Genomic DNA, 22,770 nt, shown 5'->3' with positions numbered 1-22,770 from the left:
TTTGCGTTGTTCGTCTAGGGACTAGGGTTAGCAATATCGTTGTCCTTGTTAAAACGTGCTCGCTTCTCTGTTTGAGGGTTTGCTGGAGTCTCATTAAAACATGCCCGCTTCTCTTTTTGAGCGTTTGCCGGAGGTTCTGGAGAGATGTAGAGGCCTAGAGCCCTAGCACAGATGTCCGTTTTGCACTGCACGGGTTCCTCAGCACTGATCCAACGCCTGATGATAAGCCAGGGACGTGATCCAACGACTGAGAAGAAGCCAGCAACATGGCCCTATTGGCTGCACGGGGAATAACACCTTTTTCATGTCAAGAGATAGTCCGCTAGACGAAACAGTGGCGCTATGTTGTAGGCTACTACTCTAAAGCCGCTATCTTATAGCAGTTAGGTGGTGGCATCTCCTGCAATAGCCACTACCACTACTATTTGTTACCTTCAGCTCATAGTCTCTTTGTTTGTTTCAAAAAATTGATTACCTTTACAAATTTAATCTCGAATCATTTTTTAGATAAAACTGTTTGGCAGAGCTTATATCAGATTCATTTTAAAAGCTGCTCTCGGAACACCGTCAAATAAGTTGGGAAGAGCTGCAAGGGGGCGAGGCTCGATTTGGCTCCGTCCATGCAGACTTGCAGAGGCAAAGGGGGGGACGGGCTTAGTGGCATGTGTACATGCTGGTCAAGGGTATGCCTTGGCTAAAATTAGATGTGGAACATGCATCGAATTCAATGGCTTGAAAATTATTGGGCTGCAGTTCCAAATTTTTATTGTTCTATTTACATTTTTTTCACTAATGTAAATGGAACGAAGAACTTGGTTAGAACATAGAACTGTTCCATCCTAATAACAAAGTTCAATGTGCTTTTCTATGCCATCGACTCATGGCAAGTCAAAGTTCCAGGCATCTCTAATGCAGTAATGCTAAAACAAAAAGGAAAGGTATAATATCGGATCCATAGTAACACAAACCCGATCCAATATGGCCTCAAATAGTTGTTTCTCCCATAGTCACATTTATTTAGCATCTGAAGAGAGTTGAGTGAGGCAGGCAGCTCCCCTATAAGAACGGCAGCTCACTCGCCCCGTCCTTGATCTGTATCCTCAGCGAGTGGCTACCATCGCAACTCCTACCCAGTCTCAGCTCGTCCCGGCAACCTCCCTTTCCACTACCACAATGTCGGGCAACATCGCCTTCGGCCGGTTCGATGACTCCTTCAGCGCGGCCTCCCTCAAGGCCTACATCGCCGAGTTCATCTCCACCCTCGTCTTCGTCTTCGCCGGCGTCGGCTCCGCCATCGCCTACAGTGAGTCACTCACTGATCACCACTAAATGATTTGCGTGCGCGGGCATGGATCGGCACGCGCAGCCCGCCGACCACGATCGACGACGATGCCTTTAATTTGCTGACGAAACTGTATCGATGGGTCGTTGCAGCCAAGTTGTCCGGCGGCGCGCCTCTTGACCCTTCGGGTCTGATCGCCGTGGCGGTGTGCCACGGGTTCGGGCTCTTCGTCGCGGTCGCCATCGGCGCCAACATCTCCGGCGGCCACGTCAACCCCGCCGTCACTTTCGGCCTCGCCCTCGGCGGCCAGATCACCATCCTCACCGGCATCTTCTACTGGATCGCGCAGCTCCTCGGCGCCATCGTCGGCGCCGTCCTCGTCCAGTTCTCCACCGGCGTGGTACGACGTCAAGTTCACCAGATGTACAAAGCAGCTCGCCGGCAGCCGCCAGTGCTCGAAATGCAAACCTTGCACTGACATCGATTCCTTTATTTTCTCCTGGGCAGGCGACCCCGACCCACGGCCTCTCCGGCATCGGCGCGTTCGAGGGCGTCGTGATGGAGATCATCGTCACCTTCGGCCTCGTCTACACCGTGTACGCCACCGCGGCCGACCCCAAGAAGGGCTCCCTCGGCACCATCGCCCCCATCGCCATCGGATTCATCGTCGGCGCCAACATCCTCGTCGCCGGGCCCTTCTCCGGCGGGTCCATGAACCCGGCCCGCTCCTTCGGCCCCGCCGTGGCCAGCGGCGACTTCACAAACATCTGGATCTACTGGGTCGGCCCGCTCATCGGCGGCGGCCTCGCCGGCATCGTCTACCGGTACATCTACATGTGCGGCGACCATGCCCCCGTCGCCGGCAGCGACTTCTAAGCGCTCCCAAGAAGAGGCGCCGTTGCATTGTTGTTTGGTTTCTCTCAATCCTAGTGTTGGCAGCATAAAGTGAGGGTCAGGCTGTGATGGGCAGCATCGCAGCTTGTCGTTGTGTGGTTCAGATCAAAGCCCCAGAGGCTGTGCACATGCGTTTGGATATGATTGGTCATGTTTCTCCATTTGCTCCGTTTTTGTAACGTGGTTAGTGTGAAGTTGGTGGGGTTCCAGAACCAGAGCGTTCCTGTTGATTCTTATTGCGAGATTTGCAATAACTTTATTCGGTCTCTACATTCTTCGTCGTCTGTTTGGATAGATTAAAGTTAGATGTTAAATTTTAGTATATATTAAGCACTCGTACCTTTACTAAATTTTCTTAGTCTTATCTAAAGTCTTGATCATCTCATTGGTATTCCTGTTTAGATGAACTAGTGCTAAACTTTAGTATTTTTGGACATTAGCACTTCGATCCAAACACTCTCTAATTAGCTTCTGTTTGTAAGATTACTGTCAGCATTGACTTTTGCTTTCTACTAGAATTTTGACTTAAAGTATCTCAAAATGTTACTTCGGTTAAGGGAAAGGAGGCGTCTAGCAAACAATCGCTACCTCAACACTTCAACTCCCTACATTCGAAACCAATAGCCGGATTTGTTCTTCCACTTACTGGTAGAGGCAGACACACTATAGGTGCATGGTGTACAAATGCACACCTAATTATTTTAACAAAAATACATTCAATTAATATTCGTATTCATAAATGGGCTAGATTATTATAGTTGAGCTGGAACAAATAAATAGTCACCAGTGTTGGGTGTGGTTGCTTGGCCGCTAGCTATATATAGGGGAAAAAAAATTGGGTGGGGACGGTCTCCAAACCACTGTCCCTGAGGACCCGTCCCGGATTACTGCCACATGGAGACTCCATCGATCCGACGATGCCTACTCGCTCGGCTCCCATGCACGCGGGCAAGGCTCGCAGCGCTCGTCATCACTGGCGTCTCTCCTCTCTCGGCTCGCGCTCGGCTCCCAGGCGGGCAGCTGAGCAGAGTTGCCTCACATCAGTCCACTTCCTTGCTTGCTCCACATGCAATCAATAGGACATGCCCTGTTCACTTCTTGAATCAAGATGGAAGATGATTGTTCTGCATGGTTTGGGACTAGTGTTAAATAAAGCAATGGCTAAACCAGCGAGCCCCTCGGGATATTACAGGTTTACTCAAATGTACCAATCCTTGGTGAACTTTTTTGTTCTGAATTTTTCTCCTGTTGATTGACTTGCGCTGCTAGAGGTTCTTGAATTCTGCAAAGGAAGAGAGAGAGAGAGAGAGAGAGAGAGAGAGAGAGAGAGAGAGAGAGAGAGAGAGAGAGAGAGAGAGAGAGAGAGAGAGAGAGAGAGAGAGAGAGAGAGAGAGAGAGAGAGAGACTTGCAGTGCTTTAGGGCAAGCACAACGGCGAGCCAACTGCCGTCGATTTGCGTTGAAATCAGCAAAATCGTCCGGCGTGGCCTCCATTAACTGAAGTAAGAGAGCGTTGCCGTCGTCTCGTTCGACTACGGCAGGAGCGCGTGCTCCAAGGGGAGTCGCCGACTCCTCGTGCCCGTTGTACGCCTCGCTGCATGACGGCGACGGCGACGGGGATTCGATGAGCACGGACGCGCGTGGAGGACTTGGCCTTTGCACGGTAAATCCTCACGCCATTCTCCTCCGAAATCTTCCTGCAAATATCCCCAAAATCGCAGTCATCCAACCCTATCTGCAAGCGGCGGCGGCCACCATGCGGCAGGAAGAGAAGCTGGCAGCGGCAGCGGTGCGGGAGCTGCTCAAGGCGGAGGCAATGCGGGAGCGGAAAGCTTTTGCGGCGCAGTCCAGGAAGGGGTCGTCGGCGTCGTCTGCGAGGAAAACGGCGGATGACCCTAGCTCCTCTGCGCCGCCGCGCATCTCCGCCTGTCCACGAGGCCACTGCCCCGTGCGGCCCCGCCTCCTCTGCGCCACATCTGCTGGCCGACGGCCCCACCTCCTCTGCGCCTCCGTGCGGCCCGGGCTCCTCTGCGCCTCTTCTGCTGGTCGACGCCCCCGGCTCCGTGCGAATCCTCTGCTGGTCTGTGGCCTTGTGCGGCTCTCTGCAGGACTGCAATGGCCAGAAATTCATCTCCAGTCTCCCCTCCCCTCTGCTCCGCTGCTGGTGCTTGCTCTCCGCTGCTGGTGCTTGCTTTGCTTCTTGTGGTTGCTCTGCTTTTTGCCTCTAGTACTTGCTTGAGTACTTGTGCGAGGCTCTGCTCTGCCATTTAAAATTAACTCATACCATCATATGTAAATGACTTTATGATTTGTGCCTCTATTTTGTTTACTAATTGAGTCATGTGATGTTTGCTTTGTGCTATGGGCTAGCTAATGTAGACTTTGTGTTACTGTCAATTGGATTAGTATAACAGCTCAACAAAGGTATATATATGGAGTAAGTCTCTACTACATATAATCCACAAAAAAACTTTCTTAAGTACACCCAAACATTTGATTACCACAGTCATTATTTCTCCTCATCTATCCTAAGTACACCCACAATACTACACCAAAATCCAACTAATCATTCAAATGAACAGCACAGATTATTTCAGAGATCTACTTTCTCTTACTCACTCAGATCCAACGGCCCATGTTACCTGGACCAAACCCTCCTCACTCATCCATCCTCCACTCCCGCGAAGGAACCCACGCGCGGCGCAACTCCTCGACTCCTGTCGTCAAAAAACAAGAAAAAAAGGAGGCGGCACCCGCCCGTCGAAAAACGGAGGAGCCGGCAGTGGCTCTCGCGACCTCCGACTCCGACACCCCGGCAAGCCGCGCGCGGACGCCTTGGACCAGCGGCGGCGCTCGCTGACGACTCGGACCGGCGGCGGCGCTCGTGGACTCGGACCGGCGGGGGGGGGGGGGGGGGTGTCGCGGACGCCTCGGACTTGCGGCGGCGCAATCGAACTCCGGAGGACCGGCGGCGTCACGGGCAGAAGCGGACGGGCCGGCGGCGGTGCTGCTGCACCAGGCCGCCGCCACGGGGCACCACCTCCAGCTCATCCACGAGCAGCACCACCACCACAAGCTGCCGCCGCAGCAGCAATCGGCCCCGGCGAGATGGGCTCCACAGTACCACCACCAGCAGCCGTACTAGCACCACCACCAGCAGCACGATGGTGCGACGGTGCAGGCAGCGCCATGATGCTCCATGTCGGCGGCGGCAGTGGCGACGACGAGGCAGCCCCGGGAGCCGGCTCCGGCGGTGGAACGGCGACGAGAAGACCTCCATCAAAAAACCCACCTGGTAGGCTCCCCTTCTTGCTCAAATCTCACAATCCAAATGAATTCGTCGCTGATTTGTGAGCCCCAATACACGAGCGGTTCTTGGCGATCCAAATCCAAAAAAAAAAGGTTGCGTCTTGTGTTGCTTGCTCTGCTTCGGATGATGCTCGTGGGGAGGGAGCGGAGTACGACAAATAATTCAATGCTTCCTTGTTTGGATATATTCGTTTGTTTAATCCTAGACGACCGAGGCAACTTTAAGACTTCCCTAAAAATCCAAGGCAATCATTTATTCTCATGGTGGTGGCGGCAGTGCATCGGGCATAGAAATTATTTTCCATTCGCAAAAAAACAAAAACATGTTTGATTTAGATTACTTCTATTTATTTGGAATGGTGGTGAGATGTTTTGGCCTTGGCAAGTTTGTATGAGAGCCAAAACTAAATCTAAAAATGTAACTACTCTGGACGAATGACATCATTTATTCTTTTTTTCTTTGCTCTCAATTTCAATTTATCTCACCTCTTTGTGCAGATTGTAGAACAGAAGATAGGACAAAAGAATGGCAAATCAAAGCAACCGGTGAGCAAGCACAATTGGTTAGCCAGATTTCCATTCTGCATTCCTCTTTTACCATATTAATTTCTGTTTTTCTTTTGCTGTGAAAAGCTAAATAGCTAGACTGTTCTTTATGTTTACTGCAGTGCATTCATTCAATTTGTGTTACACTTTTTGATATAGTCATGTCAGTGTTGAAACTGTTTCCTCCAAGTTGAGAGCTGGTAAATCATTCTCTCATTCGAAACAACTGAAGAACCTCTAATCTATGTTTAATATGTTTGGAAAGTTATTTGGTGATGTGCATCTTTCTGGTATGCTCTGGAATAAACAAAAGTGTTATTTGGGTGTTTGTTGATGGGGAGCAACAATTATGATTTGTGTTATCCCAAATGAGGTTGAAACAGAAGTTTCAGATTTATAAAGTAGAAGATGTTTAGGCATTAGAAGATTTATGTGTGCTATATGTTCAGGCACATGCTTCAGATACGTGGTCCTCCATGAAAGCTGAACTGATGATAAAAGGATGATATGCTGTGGTGAATATGGAGGCAAAGAATGAAGCCATGTTGTCATATGGAAATGTTTCAGTTCTCCAATCTGATATGAGGTCTTTTACAGTGCACAATACTACCACTTGATAGTATGTAGTATGGAAAAGATCTGACCATCAATTAGAAGGGGTAAGAATGTAATTGGTAATTTAATATAATAAATTGAGGACAATTAGAGATTTTTTACATTTCAGCCCCCATCCCCTCTCCGTCTGCCCCGTCCCCCTTACAGGCCGCGCCGCCACTCGTGCATCTGACTAGCGCCGATCGCATCCTCCCTTCCAGGCAGCCGCCCCCGTCCTCATCGAATTGCCAGCTCCGCTTGCCTCCTCCCTTCCAGCCTGCCGGCCCTCATCCTGCGCCGTTCGTGGTGGCACCTTTGACCGGCGGTCGCCTCCTCCCAAGTGTCTGCCTGGTGCCTGGTGCCTGCTCCGGTCGTCCTCGTCGTCGCCGGCCGGAAGATCGGGTCCCCGCTCGTGGACAGGTGCCATCGTGATACACCCGTGGCTGCTTCGGATCAAGCAGCGTGAGATCACAAGAGAGGAGATCAAATTCGGTAGGGTTCGGGCCGGGCGAAGAACCCTGACGCCCTCGAGTAGTTTCTCTATTCTCAATCACAACACGTCTCCTGCGGTAGCCGCCGTCAGGTTTAAGCCGGGTTCGGTTACAATAGCTGGACCCATCGGTCAGCGATACAAGAATAGAATGTGTATTCTACTTGCAAAGACGTAATATAGTGGCGACGTCTTGTCTTGACTCCATGGTAGTCATGACATTTCCCCCAGCTCAAGAAGTTGCTGCACCTACAGCAAGCGCCTCTGGGAATCTCTCCTTCAGGACATACCAATCTTCCCACGTAGTCATTTGAGCAGGAAGCTTGGACCATTTGACAAGCGCTTGTGGAACCGCTTTACCCCCTTTCTTGACAAGTCGGCGCTCCAAGATTGCCTCTGGTAGAAGATCTTGAATGTCCAATTCTGCAACTTTAGGAAGTTCAGAAAAGACAGGTGTATAGTTAGGCAAAAATGGTTTCAATTGGGACACATGGAACACCGGGTGAATTTGACTATTCTCCGGCAAGTCCAGACGATAGGCAGCCCGACCAATCCGTTCTGTGACTTTGTAAGGCCCAAAGTACTTGAATGACAACTTTGGATAAAGTCTGTTAACCAAGGAGGACTGAGCATAAGGCTGTAATTTCAGCAGGACTAACTCCCCCACCTGATACTCTTTATCAGATCGATGCTTATCAGCCGACAGCTTCATCTTGTTTTGTGGTCTAGACAACTGTTCCTTCAGAACAACAGCTTGATTCTGTAACTCTTGCACCCTCTCATTTATCGAGCTGCATGTCTTCAGGGGCACATGTAAATAACCAGTAGTTGGGTCATATCCATAGAGATCATGGAAAGGAGAATAGCCTATAGAAGAATGGAACGAAGTGTTGTACCAAAATTCAGCTTGGGACAGTATTTGCTTCCATTTCTGTGGTGCCTCATAAGTCACACACCTCAAGTACATCTCTAAGCATTGATTAACCCTTTCGGTTTGCCCATCTGTCTGTGGGTGGTATGCCGAGCTAAAAATCAATTGTGTACCCAACAATTGGACCAACTTTTTCCAAAAGATGCTTGTGAACACTTTGTCCCTGTCTGAGATAATAGTTTTAGGCATTCCATGTAGTTTCACTCCGTTATCAAAGACTGACTGTGCTATGGTGTGAGCAGTATAGGGATGCTTAATTGGAATGAAATGTGCATACTTTGTAAATTTGTCCACCACAACTAGAATCACTGTGTATCCTTCAGACTTTGGCAGTCCCTCAATAAAGTCCATTGATAAATCTTGCCAAGCTCCCTCTGGGATGGGCAGTGGCTATAAAAGTCCTGCAAGACTAGTGTTCAAGTGCTTTGCCTGCTGACAAATCTGGCATTGTTTGATAAAATCTGACAAATCTGGCATTGTTTGATAAAATCCTCCACGGCCACCTTGAGTCCTTTCCAATGAAACAACTTGTTAATTCTGTGGTATGTTGCTTGAACCCCCGAGTGTCCACCAATAGCACTAGCATGGAAAGCAGTGATAATCTTGGTCTGTAGTGCTGAGTTTTGAGCTACCCAAAGTTTGTTTTTGAACCTGATCACTCCTCTGTCTAAACTATAACCTTTAGCATCTGGGCTAGTTATGGCCAATTGTGTTAGTAACTGCTGGGCTTTGGGGTCAGTAGCATAGGAATTCAGCAATTCCTGAATCCATATTGGTTGCATGGTTGACACTACTTGAATGGCTAAGAGGTGGCCAGCCCTTGATAAAACATCAGTTGCAGCATTCTCTTTACCTTTTTCTGTACACCACTTTGAATTGAAGGCCCATCAACCTGTTCATTGCTTTTCTTTGCATATCAGAGTGTAGGTTTTGCTCAGTAAGATAAGTCAGGCTTTTGTGATCAGTCCTAATGATGAACTCATGGTGTTGCAAGTATTGCCTCCACTTTTCGACTGCCATAATCAATGCCAGAAATTCTTTTTCATAGATTGATAAGTGTTTGTGTTGCTGAGCCAATGCCTTGCTGAGATATGCTATAGGCTGACCTTTTTGCATGAGGACATCCCCAATCCCCACATCTGAAGCATCAGTCTCGACTATAAATTGCTCATTGAAATCTGGCAAAGCAAGTACAGGAGTGCTAGCCATGGCTTGTTTCAATTGTTCAAAAGCCTGCTGTGCCTGTGCATTCCACTAAAATTGTTTCTTTCTCAAAAGCTGTGTAAGGGGGTATGCTATCAATCCATAATGTTGCACAAACTTTCTATAGTATCCAGTCAACCCCAAAAAACCTCTCAAAGCTATTACTGTAGTGGGTACTGGCCATGTAATCATTGCTTCAATTTTGCTAGGATCTATAGCAACTCCTTTATCTGAAATAATATGTCCCAAATATTCCAATTTGGTTTGGGCAAATGAGCATTTACTTGCCTTCATGAACAACTGATTCTCTCTCAATTTATCCAGAACCAGTGTGAGATGGTGAATATGAGTTTCAAAATCTGGACTATAGATTAAAATATCATCTAGGAACACCATGACAAACTTTCTCAAGAAGGGAGCTAAGATCTCATTCATGATACATTGAAAAGTTGCTGGGGCGTTGGTCAAGACAAAAGGCATTACCCTAAATTGATAATGGCCCTGATGAGTTTTGAACGCTGTTTTGAACTCATCCTCTTGTTTCATCCTGACTTGATGATAACCAGACCTCATGTCAAGTTTGGTGAAGTATGTTGTCCTTGCTAATTCGTCCAAAATTTCATCAATCAAAGGCATGGGAAACCTGTTCTTAACTGTGATGTCATTTAACTTCCTGTAGTCTACACAAAATCTCTAGGAGCCGTCCTTCTTCAAAACCAACAATACTGGACTGGCAAAAGGACTACAACTCTGGGTGATCAATCCTGCAGCCAACAACTGTTTCACTTGCTTCTCAATCTCATCCTTGTGATGAGGTGAATATTTATATGGTTTGGAGTTGACAGGAGCAGACCATGGCAGTAAGGGAATATGATGATCATAGAACCTATGTGGTGGAAGGTGCTGGGGCTCCTGAAACACATCTTGGTATTGTTGTAACAGCTGCTAGATAACTGTGTTCTGCTCTATAGTGTGTTCTACAGGTACTTCTTCTATCACTGCCATGGCCCAGACATCATTCCCATGCACCCACTTTCTCACTTGTGTGACAGATACCTCAGGGATAGTAGTTTCAGCTGGCCTAATACCCTGAAGAGTAACCTGTTGATCTTTATGTTGGAATTGCAGAGTCTTTTCAGCCTAATTGCACTGCATAGGACTGTTGGCCTTCAACCAGTCATAGCCTAGAATTGCATCATAAGCAGGCATCTGCAGAACTTTCATGTTAGTCTGAACTGTATACCCATTACTCCACTATTCCAGTTTGGGAATCCAGGTGTTTGTTGTTAATGTGTCACCATTAGCCAATCTCACTTGTTGTGCAGGCATGGGTAGTGTTGGAATGTTTAAGAGCTGGACAAATTGTTGATTGATAAAACTATGAGAACTGCCATTATCCACCAAGATTAGCATAACCTTGTTTTGTACTAAGGCTCTCACCACAAGTGCTTCCCCTTGTGCAGTCCCTGCTAATGCATTAAGGGATAACTAACAAAACTCAGAAGCTAGGTTATCTTCCATTTCTAGTTGTTGTATTACTTCCTCTGTTAGGATTGCATCCAAACCATTACTGACAAGGCATTCAGTTGGTGGTGGGGTCTTTTGGTACAAGATTTGGCATGATTTGCATCATAAGGTTCTCTGCAATAAAAGCATAACCCATTGGCTTTCAGGTAATCTCTTGTTTGCCTTTCCTTCCATAGTGGGCTAGTTGTAGCAGTACCCTTCGCATCCTGTTTGACAGTAGGAATAGCTGCTTTGTAATTGTTCCCTGGTTTGGACCATCTATTTTCCCTTTGTCCACAACCTGTTGCTGAATTTTGGCTAACAGCATTGCCCTGTCCAAAGTTTCTAGTATTTGGGATTGGACCACATTGCCTATTTCTGGTTTCAGACCCCTGAGGAATTGTGTGGTAAAGAACACTTCTCCCAGCTCACTATTGTGCATAGCCACCTGGTACTGAAGATCCTCAAATATTGAGATGTATTGTTCCAGGGTAGTGTGTTGTTGTAACTCCAACAATTGGTTTAGAGACTCCCTATAATCATTGCTGCCAAACTTTTGTTCCACTGCAGTAATGAATGTTGACCAATCACCTAGCCCATTCTTCAGTTTATAGACCTTGAGCCATTTTGCAGCTTTATCATCCATATGTAATGAAGCATATGTGGACCACAGACTTTCTGGTAAATTGAAGATTCTAAAATAGTCCTCACATTTGTCCCTCCAGATACTTGGGTTGGAGCCTGTGAAAGAGGGAAACTGCATCTTAGGTGTGTAATTCCTAGAATGATATTGTTCTCCCTGTCCAGTTCTGTCCCTGTGGTGTGTTCTGTGTGGTGGAGCACCATCACGGCCAGGCTGTGGAACTGGACCCCTAGTATGTGTGTGTTGCCGCTGACGAAAGGCAATCTCATCTGTACTGTCACTAGAGGCTGGGCTTGGAGGCCTGTCCTGTCGAGATCTCATCTGGTTGATAGTTAACTGAGCAACTACGTTACCTGTGGACTCCATTTGTTTGGCTAACGTTTGTTGATCAAGCAACACCTGTTCCATGACCCGCGCTGAAACATCCAACTGTGTCTCCACGCGCTGCTGGCGATTCTCCATAGTTGCTACCTTGGTAAACAACAAATCTAGGCTCTTCATGACATTGTCCCAGTGCGCATCCTCTGCCTGAGCACGCTCCTCCATTTGTGTGAGGAGAATTTGGGTCTGCACGGAGGGCTTAGGGGGCGCCGTGGTGACTACACCGCAAGTAAAGGGAATGCTGCTCGATTTGACGCACCTCAACAAGGCCCGAGCAGATCTGCTAGACCGACGAAATGCAGTAATCACTCACCGGAAACTCATGCACAGCGTCAAAGTGTTCGATGTAGCACCCGTGATGCAAATCTGGGGACTCGCAGACGCAGAATCCCAAGTCGCGGACGCGATTGCCCGATCCAACTACAACCTAGGCGGCGCGAAGTAGTGTGGTCGACGGCGCCGGGATGGCTAACCGGCGATATGCGGTGGCCGCCGACGACTGGAAGTCGATGGCGGGGCAGGGACGCCGGAATCGAGCGATTCCCGGCGGAGCAGGTCGGCGACTCCGTGAGGGTGGAGGCGACCGGATCGGGGTGGGCGACGAATCAAAGGAAATGCCGAGGAAAGCTTGAATCTGATATGTAGAAGGGATAGAATTGGTGTAATGGATGGATTGTATTAGCTTGAGGCCTCGGCCGGTATATATAAGAGTACAAGAATTGGGGTGCAAGGCAACCCCACCGGATATGTATGGCAGTCCGGATACAATATCTAAACTACCAAATATACTCTAACATCCGCCCCCCCCCCCCCCCCCCGCAGTCACAGCGGGAGCACTGCAGACGGTGAGACTGGAGGAGAAGCCGAAGATAGGAACCGACGGACTGACATCCCCCCGCAGTTGTAGCGTCGGCGCAATGCGGATGCTGCGACTGGAGAGAACTGGCGAGAAACTCATGCGGATGGTAGCCCTTTGTGCCGATGTCGAAGAAGCCGAACTGGAGCAAGTAGCCGTGGTCGAGGAAGTCGTGCGTAGGGTAGCCGTGGTCGATGGTGAGCTGTCGAGGTCGCCGATGGTAAGGAGCCGCACAGGAATCCGCGGGCACATGAGGAAGTGCCATGGTGGAGGCGTAACGGAGAAGACGCCGGAGACGAAGATGGCGACGCGTCGAGGCAGTCGTAGAGGGAGCGATGCCAAAGTCGATGCAGTCAGTCCACCGGGCGACACATGCCCGAGTTTGCCTTGCTCGGGAATGCATCGGGGGACGATGGGCATGCACCGGTGTGCTAATACCGGACGTGCAAGGGAGGATGCACAACCAGACGCCGTCACCGAGGGGGACCAGCAGAGAAGGCCTCCATGGCGGTCGCAGGCGTAGAAGAAGGCAAGGTAGAAGGTGCCAACGCCTGCTGTTGCTGGAGTAGACGAAGTAGTCGGGGACGAGATGGCGATGCTGGCGACGTGGTTGTGCTAGACGAAGTGAGGAAGGGAACCCAGATTTTCCAGTACAAGGCCGAATGATCCGGATTGCGCGGTGGCGGTGCTCAAAGGAGATGGCGAAGAACCCGTACAGCTTGACGAAGACCATGCGCGGGACGCGCAGCGATAAGTCAACGATGAGGTCGTGGACGTAGTCGGTGGTGGTGAGGATGCAATGGCGAAGGAGACCACGGGTGGCGCCGCGGCTGCCCGAAGAGGCGAAGCAGCGGTAGCCCTCCATACTCGGGGAAGAGGCGCGCAGTACGAGGACGGATGTCACGGGAGCTGGGTGGATCACGCACATCGGCTGATCAGACCGAGTAGCGTGAGGCGAGACGACGGTGGGCGAAGTCGGTGAAGGCATCCCGATCGGTGAAGGCGACGACGAGCCGGCGAAGGTCAACGTGCGAACGAAGCGGCGAGGAGGGCAGTACAGATGGGCGTCCCCTAGGGCACCGTCCATGTCACCATGTCGCATGTCGAAGACGAAGAAGAGGCCGGTGAAGTCGACGCCGATGTCGAAGTAGAGGCGCGAGGTCAACGGGCGGTGGGCGACTCAGTCTCGATCAGTGATCGAGTAAAAATCAGAGAAACTAACCAAAAATAAATCAGCAGCAGCAAATCTTCGCGTAGAGCCTCTGGGTGCACATAGCACAGGCCTCCTCCCCACTCTTATCCTCTCCCTTGCTCATCATGGTCAACGACGGACCATAGCCACGGGGCGAGAGGGAGAAACAGAGGGTGACAAAGAGGTGGCCAGGCGACGGCGATGAGGGCGGGTGGCGCGCGTCCCTCCCGGCGACGGCAGGTAGCCGGAGGCGGTGGAGGATCCCCGCCAGGGACGGCAGCGGATCCGGAGCGTGGCGCACGTCCTGGCCGGCGACAACGGATCCCAACCGGGATGCGGAGGAAGCGGCCAGGGTAGAGGCGCGACCGGTGGCGGAGGGAGCCCGCGCGAGGCGCGCGGGACAGAGCCGCTCGGGCGCTGCAGAGGAGGCCGCCGGGTGGACGGGAAGCCTGGCGTGAAGGCGACGGGTCGGAGCGGAGGTGCTGCACGGAATTCGTCGACGACGAGTTGAAGGCGCCACGCGGAGCCCCTGCTGCCACCACGGCAGCACAAGGTGGGTCACGGGCGCCGCCGGGAGACTGCGACTGCCACCACGGCAGCGCGGATTGGGTCGTCGGCGGATTCCATGCGGGTGACGAGGTACGCCGATCTGCTACTGCTTGACACTCTAAGGGCGGTGGATTAATCGATCCGCCGTGATGGAGGGCGCTGCCCCCCAGCGGAGGTCATGGGCGACCTCCCCGGGGGCGCGCTAGAAGGCCGGCGAGGGGGCGCCCTGGAGGGGCGCCGTGGGAAATAGGGGGAAGGCGGCGGCGCGAGAGGAGGGGCGCCGGCTGTGCTAGGGTTAGGGCAGCGGAAGGTTGCCTTGGATCTCAAACCCTAAACTCGTGATACTATGTAGAAGGGATAGAATTGGTGTAATGGATGGATTGTATTAGCTTGAGACCTCGGCCGGTATATATAAGAGTACAAGACTTGGGGTGCAAGGCAACCCCACCGGATATGTATGGTAGTCCGGATACAATATCTAAACTACCAAATATACTCTAACATGATACCACTTGATACACCCGTGGCTGCTTCGGATCAAGCAGTGTGAGATCACAAGAGAGGAGATCAAATTCGGTAGGGTTCGGGCCGGGCGAAGAACCCTGACGCCCTCGAGTAGTTTCTCTATTCTCAATCACAACATGTCTCCTGCGATAGCCGCCGTCAGGTTTAAGCAGGGTTCGGTTATAATAGCTGGACCTATCGGGCAGCGATACAAGAATAGAATGCGTAATCTAATCTATTTGCAAAGACGTAATACAGTGGCGATGTCTTGTCTTGACTCCATGGTAGTCGTGACACATCGGCCCTTGCCGCGTGCGGGCCGGGATTGTGGCCTGTGGGCGACACCGGCCCCTCGTTCTTGCGCGTCCTCCCCATGTCGGCTGCCGCCGCACGTCCTCCCTGCTTCGGCATTCTGTCATGTCCCCTGTCTGATGTTCGTATGTCACCAGGTCACCGCACGTCCTCCCCGGGCCGACCGCCGTCGTTTGTCCTCCACGTGCCAATTGAGTCTCCATCAAGGTATTGAACTCGGAATACAGGCGTACAACTGCAGTTGAATCTGCAGCTAATACACATTCGTGGACTAGTGTGCGTAAAAGTTTTGGGGACATCTGTACGCTGGTACCAATGCGTCTCCGCTCTGAACCGTAGTTCTAGTTGGCTTTCATACACCTTTGCCACAAAAGTTCGTAGCAGTTCATGGCAGTCCAGTTCTGAAAAACTGCAAGAAATCCTTTGCAAATTTGAGATGGCAAGAATGTTTAGATGTGTTCGGATGAAATGTAGCTGTTGATTTCTGACTTGCCTTCGGTCACTCAAGAGTACACGAATCAGCCAAACCTGATTGGTTTAAGGCGCTAATAACCAAACAGGTTTAGACCTGAAAGTATTGAATCTTCTTGAGTTCTTGTGCTGTTGATTAAAGCGTTTCAGTTTTGTGTTCATTGGTACCCAGTTTTGGCGGCAATGTACAAACAAAACTGGAAACAAGATGCTAAAATTTTAATAACACGTCCCTTGTAGCAAATACGTATATATATTGCTAAGAAATAGGAAAACTGGGTCCATTGATAGGATATTATCCTAACTATACACAACCATTTGCAGCTTGAATCTTCACATGGGCACTGACAAACGTGAGGTAGAGCACCACAAGCCAGCTACGGCAACCATTGGTAACGGCTGGACAGACACACCACTCTGCCAAGTTGATCAACAGAAATGAATTAGTTTTTGCATTTGAAAGGAACACGATATCTAACGTCAACACACATCGATGTGGTCAAATGTACAGACTTGAGAGATCATAGATGCTTTTCTGAATTAGTTTGGAGCCATTGACAGAGTGCCATCTGAAATGCAGCAGAAGCGACAATCAAATAAAATGGTGTAAGAAAATTCGAAATTAGCAAGAGTGAAAAGAAGCAGTAACTTGCTTGCTGATCACCACAATTGTATAACGATCTTGTATGAGATGGTTACATGGAGCAGTAACTTGCTTGCTAATCACCACAATTTCAGTGCCTCATCCAACGGTTTTTGTGCAAATGCGTCCTCAATCACCTACCAAACACAGCTTTTGTGTGCTAGCACTCATCCGTGTCAGAGCAGTTGCGTGAGTGCGGCACAAGAAATTCAGATGCAAATTAAAGACATTCTACATAAGAACAAAATTAATCATAATTTCCAGCAAAAGGAGTTCAATAAATTTACCTTTCTGTGAGCTCTGCATTATATATCTGACAGGAAGGAAATACCTCTTTAGCTGATTGCAAAGCTGAGTTTTCCCTTAAATGAGGGTCAGCAGTGCCTCATCCATTGGCAAAGCTGAGTTTTGCTGTTAAAATTATACACATTTTGTTTTAATTAATTTGAACAGAAGAGCAGTACTCCATTTCACACAAGAATTAGTACATCAGTAATCCAATAATGTACTCCTAAACGCAAATCACAAGCTCAATGTCAAGTCAAGTGAAAAATAGTAAGTAACCCTAGGTGAATTCTAAGCACAACACGTACGAAAAAAAAAAAGATGACAAAAATGCTCACCTTGGCCGGAAGGGGCGATGACGGAGGCAATGGGCCCCTGATCCCATCTCGCAACCAGCACGCAGGGGAGCAGCGGCGCCAAAGCCATCGGACCACCGCAAGGGAGCAGAGGGTCTCTGCAGGCTGCGCGCCGGGGAGGTCGGCCGTCGGCGTGGCCGCTGCCGGGAAGGGCCCGGCGATGGGGATGGGTTGCAGGGAGGGGCTGATCCGGACATCGCCAACCCCGCGAGTACTGGCCGTCATCCCGTTGGAAGACATGGATCTGCGAACCGGTCGTCGTTATCCCCGCCGGAAACCACGGGTCACAGGGCCGCCGCCGCCCGTGGTTTCTAGCGCCAAACGGTGGCCCGATCCGGATCCGCGGCGGGGAGTGCGCACGACGACTCACCGGCGCGTGTGCGCCGGACGACTTCCCGGCGGCGACCGGTGGCGGCGATGCTTGCTCGTGAGAGAGAGAGGACAAGGGGAGAAGAAGTAGATGCTAAGAACAGGGGATAAAAATTAAATTATGAAAGAGAATGATGATTAAATAAAAATAAATAAAAATAATTATCTTTCTCATATCACCCTTATACTACCTATACTAACTAGCTATACTACCTCATATCACTAATCAACTTTCAATAGTATAGAATAAATCTTAACCGTACGATGTTTACATACGAATCCTTTTCAGATGGTAGTATAGACTAGTATTGTGCACCATAAAAGAGCTCATCTGATATATGGTCCCTAGGTGTGTATAACTTGGCGTCATAAATCATGTTTCAGACATCTAGATAGCAAATTTGCGATTTAATACTCAAATTGCTTATTTGCAGGATGTTGTATATATGAAATGACTGCTCTCAGGCCTGCATTTAAAGGGGCCATTTGTAAAACTGCCCTTGTTTTTAGGTCCAATTGCACGTTTGCCTTTGATTTTTTAACTTTGTATGTTTGCCCCTATTTTTCGTCTTCCAGTTGCAAAATTGTCCCTGTTTTATTGCAAAACTGCCCCTATTTTGCACATTATAGGGGCAGTTTTGCAATAAAACAGGGGCAGTCTTGCAACTGGAACTAAAAATAGGGGCAAACATGCAAAGAAAAAAATCAGGGGCAAATGTGTAGTTGGACTTCAAAACAAGGGTAGCCTTGCAATTTTGCCTTAAAGCTTTCGTAAGTCTTTGGCTCATTTTTTTAACTAGAGATATCTATATAATTAGCTTATATGTTGGTGCAATTTGATGGTTAAGCTAAAAGCTTCATACTTTTTATGAACAGTCCATATGCATCGAGGATAGATGATTATCTGCTCTGTTCCGGATGTGTATGCCATTTTACGCTAGTAAATTAGGAGTTCATACAAACATATTGATAGATACCTGTTGCATGGCATATATGATGAAACCTTGTCAATTTAAATCTTGTCAATTGATAGACAACTACTGCTATAGGTAGAGAAGAAAGAGAGAAAATAAAGAGTTTTGCTGCTAAATGCTTAGATTTTGTTTAAAAAGAAGGTGCATGGTACATTTATGTACTTTGAATTTGCATGGATCAAGATTTTGAGTTCTTTAGGGTTTTGCAGTCGTGGGGTTTTACTTTCGTTGATCTTACCTAGATTTCATGTTAGTTTTTAGCTTAGCCTGAATGTGGATATTTTAAGATCTTTGATCTTGATATGACTTGCTTAGCTTGCTGTTATTTGTTTATCCGTGGCGTTAGCACGGGCGCACTTACTAGTTTTAATAAGTGAGAGTATCTGCCATAATAAGTCTGAAGAGACTCACGCGAATTATTTCAATATATCACGTGTTCTCTCATGTAAGCACCAAAATGACTACAAAAATCAAATTGTGTACTAGATAACCATGATATACGTGTGAAAGAATGAATTAAATATTTTGTAGACAGCCAAATAGACATCAACTGTCTAAACGGTTGTACAAACTGTCTATTTAGCTGACTGTGTATGATAAAAAGACAGCAGTTGTCTACACTGTTGTCTAAACTGTCTATTTAGCTACATTTTTAGCAGAACTATTGGCTGGATATACATCACATTTAGCCGCATGAAAACAGGGTATGTCAATCGATCACGGCAGGATGTTGCATCATTCATCAGGTTCTCTGAATGTTTAGTCGCCATTCAGATATCTAGTTGCCATGCATTGTGTTCTGAAGAAGTTATCATTCAATCTTTCACTGTCAGTTAACTCAGGACAGGGAACAGACTAATGTTGCCAACTATGCTGATTTTGCTATCGAACCCAGAATGCCAAGGACGCCAACTAAGTGCACTGCTCAGTCTTTTTGTTTCATTCACAAATTAAAGATTGAAGATCCGTCGCGGACAAGGCTGCTTTACATGAACCATGCATGTCGTTCCTATTCACATCGCTGTACCATAGTGACCACTCTAACTGAATTGGCTTACATTGGTTATTCTGATTGTTGATGCATTTTATTCAGATAATCCAATGTACGTCAACTAGCTTCTTCGAGTCACCGACCTGCTAGAAACTCAAACAAGTATTGTGTTTAGTTCGCTAAAAAGTTTTGAGTTTTGGTACTGTATCACATTATGTTGTTATTTGACAATTAATGTTCAATCATGGACTAATTAGATTTAAAAGATTCATCTCGTATAAAACAGTTATACTGTGTAATTAGTTATTTTTTCAACTGCATTTAATGTTCCATTCATGTGTCTAAAGATTCGATGTGATGGATACCGTAGAAATTTGTTTTTGGAACTAAACAGGGCCTAAAGTGTATAATGAGAAATCATTATTTACAAGGGCAAGTGTCGAATCTAGGGAACCTGGAAGATGCTATTTTTTTCGTGGGGAACATCATTATTTGCTCTGCATTCTATCATTTTGAAAATTTGAGTTGCCTAGCAAGTAAAGTTGTCGCTTAATATATTTCACTTAATAAAATTTTTAAATGGGAAGATGCTATGTTTTTTTTATTATGTTTTGGCGTGATCAGATTGTTGTCTTATGAGTGTTAAAACTTGGTATTTTATCTGATAATAAAGCCTGTTTTATTGCCATATATTGTACTGATTATTATGAATAATAATGTTCTAGCTTTTGTGCCCTTAAGGCCTTAATGTACAATATGTAGTTCCAGTTCCTTATGTTATGTGCCAGTAAAGCATTGTTTGATCACAGACTAACTATAATGCCCTTGAAAAAAAAAAGGATGCTCCAGAGCCAGTGAGGACCCATCTCCGCAACATGGTCATTGTCCTAGATGATTGGAAGCATCATTGGTGTCTACAACTAGCTAAAACCAAAAGGATTTGCCGTCTTCTGTAATGACTACTAGAAGAGAAGAATATAATGCATGCTGTCACATTTGTGTGTCATTAGTGATGTTAAATTCTACAGCCGCCACCTTTACGTGTCATTAGTTACGCGTAAATTCTATAGCCGTCATCTTTATGTGTCATTAGTAACGCTTAATTATACAGCCGTTACCTTTGTGAATCACTAGTGACAGCTTTTCCCGCGTCACCAATGTGGTTCACATCGGCAACGAAAATTTATACAGTGACATGCATTTCAGCCATCACTGATATTAGTCTACAGTCGTCCCTAATATTGGTATTCTGATATAGTGAAGGACCGAGACAGGCGACCAGAGAGGGGGATGAGTGAATGGGAGCCCTTAAAAAATTCTCCTCGACAAGAACAAGACCTATGCCCCGACTCAATCCGACACGCCTCTTTTTTAACAACCAAGGTGACCCAAGCCAACTCATGACGAGTTACTCTAGAAACAGTATGAAAAAGCTCGACGCAAAGCGGAAGCAAGAATTAATCAGAACGCCAAAAGCACGACACAAAGCGGAAGCCAATACAAAGCAACTCACTTGAGCAAAATTATCACCAAAACTTTACTTGATCAAGCATGCGATGATTTAATAAAGATTAGCACAGCTCAAACCAAGTGGAAGCAAAGCTGGACCAAAAAACCAATCAAGAGACTCACCAAAAAAAATATTAGAACTAATCATCTCAAAAGAGTCCTCTTAGCTAAGCATGCAAACACTAACAATTAAAGCTAATTAACACAAGACAACTAAGCATACAAGGGTCTAAAAGCAAATAGCAAGATCAAAAGCTAACTAAACATGCAAGTTTCCACTACACACTAATACAGCAAGAACTAATTAACACAAGATAATTACGTGAGCATGAATTAAATGCATGTGAGAGAAGCAAAACAAAAAATAAAAAGAGCTGCATGCTCACCTTGGGCCGCGTGCCCTGCTGGGCTGTGCGCTGCCCCTGGACCTGCTGGCCACGTGCTCCTTGTGAGCTGCGTGCGCACAGCCTGCTGGGTGCTGGGACCGGCCGGATGCAGCGCTTGCTGGGCCACCTGCCCATGCGCGTGCTGTGCCACGGCAGGAAACCACGTGGGCCTCCTCAGCCGCGCGCCTGCTCGTGGGCCGCTTGCCCCGCCACGTGCCCTGCGCGTGCGCTCGGCGCTGCGCGAGCTCGTGCGCTCCGCCGCTCGCCGCTGACCGCGTGTGCCGACTGCACCACGCGCTCGCGCTCGCGCTGGCCTGCGTGCAGACCCGCCCGCATCGCCGTGCCTCGGTCCAGGCGCCGCTGTAGCTGCCTTCCTACGCGCCAAATATCCTGCTCAAGAACAGAAACGAAACAGGAGAAACACGGGCAAAAACTCTAGAGTTCAATCGAAAAATACTTTCTTAGTACTGAACGGTTCGAAACAAAACTTAAGCCAAAGATGCTCCTCCCTAAGGACTAATTGATCTATAAAGTGTATCAAAAAAAGTTCAAGTTTCGTATCAAAAAAAAAGTTCAAGTAATCACTCGAATTTGGGAGAAAACCGAAAGCCTACCATGAGAGCAACTCCAACCCACCCCTCTTCGCGTCTCCTATTCTGGTTTTAGGAGAGAGAAACCCAAAAATCCCCTCCAATCCATCTCTCATCACGTTCCTAGCGATATGAGACCTCTCATCCGCGAGCTCCGACCTCCTACATCCAGGAGCTCCGGTCCGGACTCTCATCCGCGTGGAGGAGTAACAGTCGCCCCTTCCCGCGCCGGCTCGGACGCCATTCTCGTTAGGTATGCTCCTTCCCGGCGTCTCAATCCATTTTTTTACAATCGACGTAATGGATCTAGCGTGAGAGATGAGCTGTCGGCGGCTGGTCTATCGAGCAGCCTGCGGCCGGATTCGCGCGGCCCCTTGCTCTGAAGCGGCTCGTCGGCACACGCCGAGGCCCCTGCAGCGTGCGGGTCTAGGAGATGGCCGGATTTGCGCAAGCGCCGTGCGGGCGCTGGGCCCACCGCCAGGTGCCGCCGCGACCGCCGGGGGCCGCCACGCGGGCGCTGCGCCGGCTGCCCGGGGCCTCTGCTCGGGCGCTGCGCCGGCCTCCCGTGCCAGCCGCGCGGGCGGGCTCTGCGCCGGGCCCCCGTGGCCTGCGGCGCGGGTGCTGAGCCGGCCTCCCGCGGCGGCCGCGCGGGCGGCCGCGCGGGCGCTGAGCTGCGCTGGCCTCCAGTTTTCTGCGCGGGTGTGGTAGAAGGTGGCCTCCGCCTATCGTCCATGACAGCGAGAGGTGTCGCTGCTAGGATTGGTGGTGGCGTTGCTTGGGTTTGTGCACTCCTTGGGGGTGTAATCGTGATGTAAATGAGAGACTCAATTGATTTGGTTTTGTTCACTCTCGCATCCTCTGCTGCTGGAAGGAGAGGGAGCTTGGGGAGCCCATTTTCTTGCCAATTTTCTTGGGTAGCTTCAACAGAGCTATTGATTTCTAAAATGTTCTTGCAATTTTTGTGTGACATGGTTCGACTCCCAATTTTTCCACTCCCAATGCATA

The 22,770-nt window shown here is 48.6% G+C and overlaps 2 protein-coding genes and 1 long non-coding RNA gene across 4 annotated transcripts; 2 read left to right on the top strand and 1 right to left on the bottom strand.

The window, feature by feature from the left end:
• The first annotated feature begins 1,030 nt into the window (after positions 1-1,030).
• On the top strand, positions 1,031-2,448 carry LOC120703496 (probable aquaporin TIP2-2). Its single transcript, XM_039987605.1, has 3 exons — positions 1,031-1,303; positions 1,435-1,682; positions 1,790-2,448. Exons 1-3 carry the CDS (start codon positions 1,174-1,176, stop codon positions 2,156-2,158), a joined length of 747 nt encoding a protein of 248 aa, XP_039843539.1. The 5' UTR covers positions 1,031-1,173; the 3' UTR covers positions 2,159-2,448.
• A 2,630-nt stretch (positions 2,449-5,078) lies between these two features.
• Positions 5,079-6,753, top strand: LOC120703495. 2 transcript variants are annotated; one of them, XM_039987604.1, is made up of 3 exons: positions 5,079-5,470; positions 5,983-6,030; positions 6,480-6,753. In XM_039987604.1, exons 1-3 carry the CDS (start codon positions 5,284-5,286, stop codon positions 6,515-6,517), a joined length of 273 nt encoding a protein of 90 aa, XP_039843538.1. In that variant the 5' UTR covers positions 5,079-5,283; the 3' UTR covers positions 6,518-6,753. The 2 variants fall into 2 exon arrangements, with proteins under 2 accessions (XP_039843538.1, XP_039843537.1); XM_039987603.1 differs by having other exon boundaries at positions 5,983-6,047.
• A 9,039-nt stretch (positions 6,754-15,792) lies between these two features.
• On the bottom strand, positions 15,793-17,426 carry LOC120703494. The gene is made up of 3 exons (XR_005687018.1): positions 16,929-17,426; positions 16,176-16,716; positions 15,793-16,079 (listed from the first exon to the last, which is right to left on the bottom strand). It is a non-coding gene; the product is annotated as an uncharacterized LOC120703494 (long non-coding RNA).
• Between the last annotated feature and the right edge of the window lie 5,344 nt (positions 17,427-22,770).

The sequence above is a fragment of the Panicum virgatum genome, chromosome 4K (assembly GCF_016808335.1).
Source record: "Panicum virgatum strain AP13 chromosome 4K, P.virgatum_v5, whole genome shotgun sequence".
Taxonomy (NCBI): domain Eukaryota; kingdom Viridiplantae; phylum Streptophyta; class Magnoliopsida; order Poales; family Poaceae; genus Panicum; species Panicum virgatum.
Note: the sequence above shows the minus strand (reverse complement) of the source record. Positions and strands in the feature narration are given on the sequence as shown.

What these genes read in the sequence shown, in the direction of transcription:
- LOC120703495 (XM_039987603.1), top strand. Translation starts at nt 5,284, where the DNA reads ATGGGCTCCACAGTACCACCACCAGCAGCCGTACTAGCACCACCACCA. An exon ending in TCCATCAAAAAACCCACCTG is followed by an intron (nt 5,471 to 5,982) that starts GTAGGCTCCCCT and finishes CTCTTTGTGCAG; the next exon opens with ATTGTAGAACAGAAGATAGG. An exon ending in CCGGTGAGCAAGCACAATTG is followed by an intron (nt 6,048 to 6,479) that starts GTTAGCCAGATT and finishes CTATATGTTCAG; the next exon opens with GCACATGCTTCAGATACGTG.
- LOC120703496 (XM_039987605.1), top strand. Translation starts at nt 1,174, where the DNA reads ATGTCGGGCAACATCGCCTTCGGCCGGTTCGATGACTCCTTCAGCGCG. An exon ending in CGGCTCCGCCATCGCCTACA is followed by an intron (nt 1,304 to 1,434) that starts GTGAGTCACTCA and finishes GGGTCGTTGCAG; the next exon opens with CCAAGTTGTCCGGCGGCGCG. An exon ending in TCCAGTTCTCCACCGGCGTG is followed by an intron (nt 1,683 to 1,789) that starts GTACGACGTCAA and finishes TCTCCTGGGCAG; the next exon opens with GCGACCCCGACCCACGGCCT.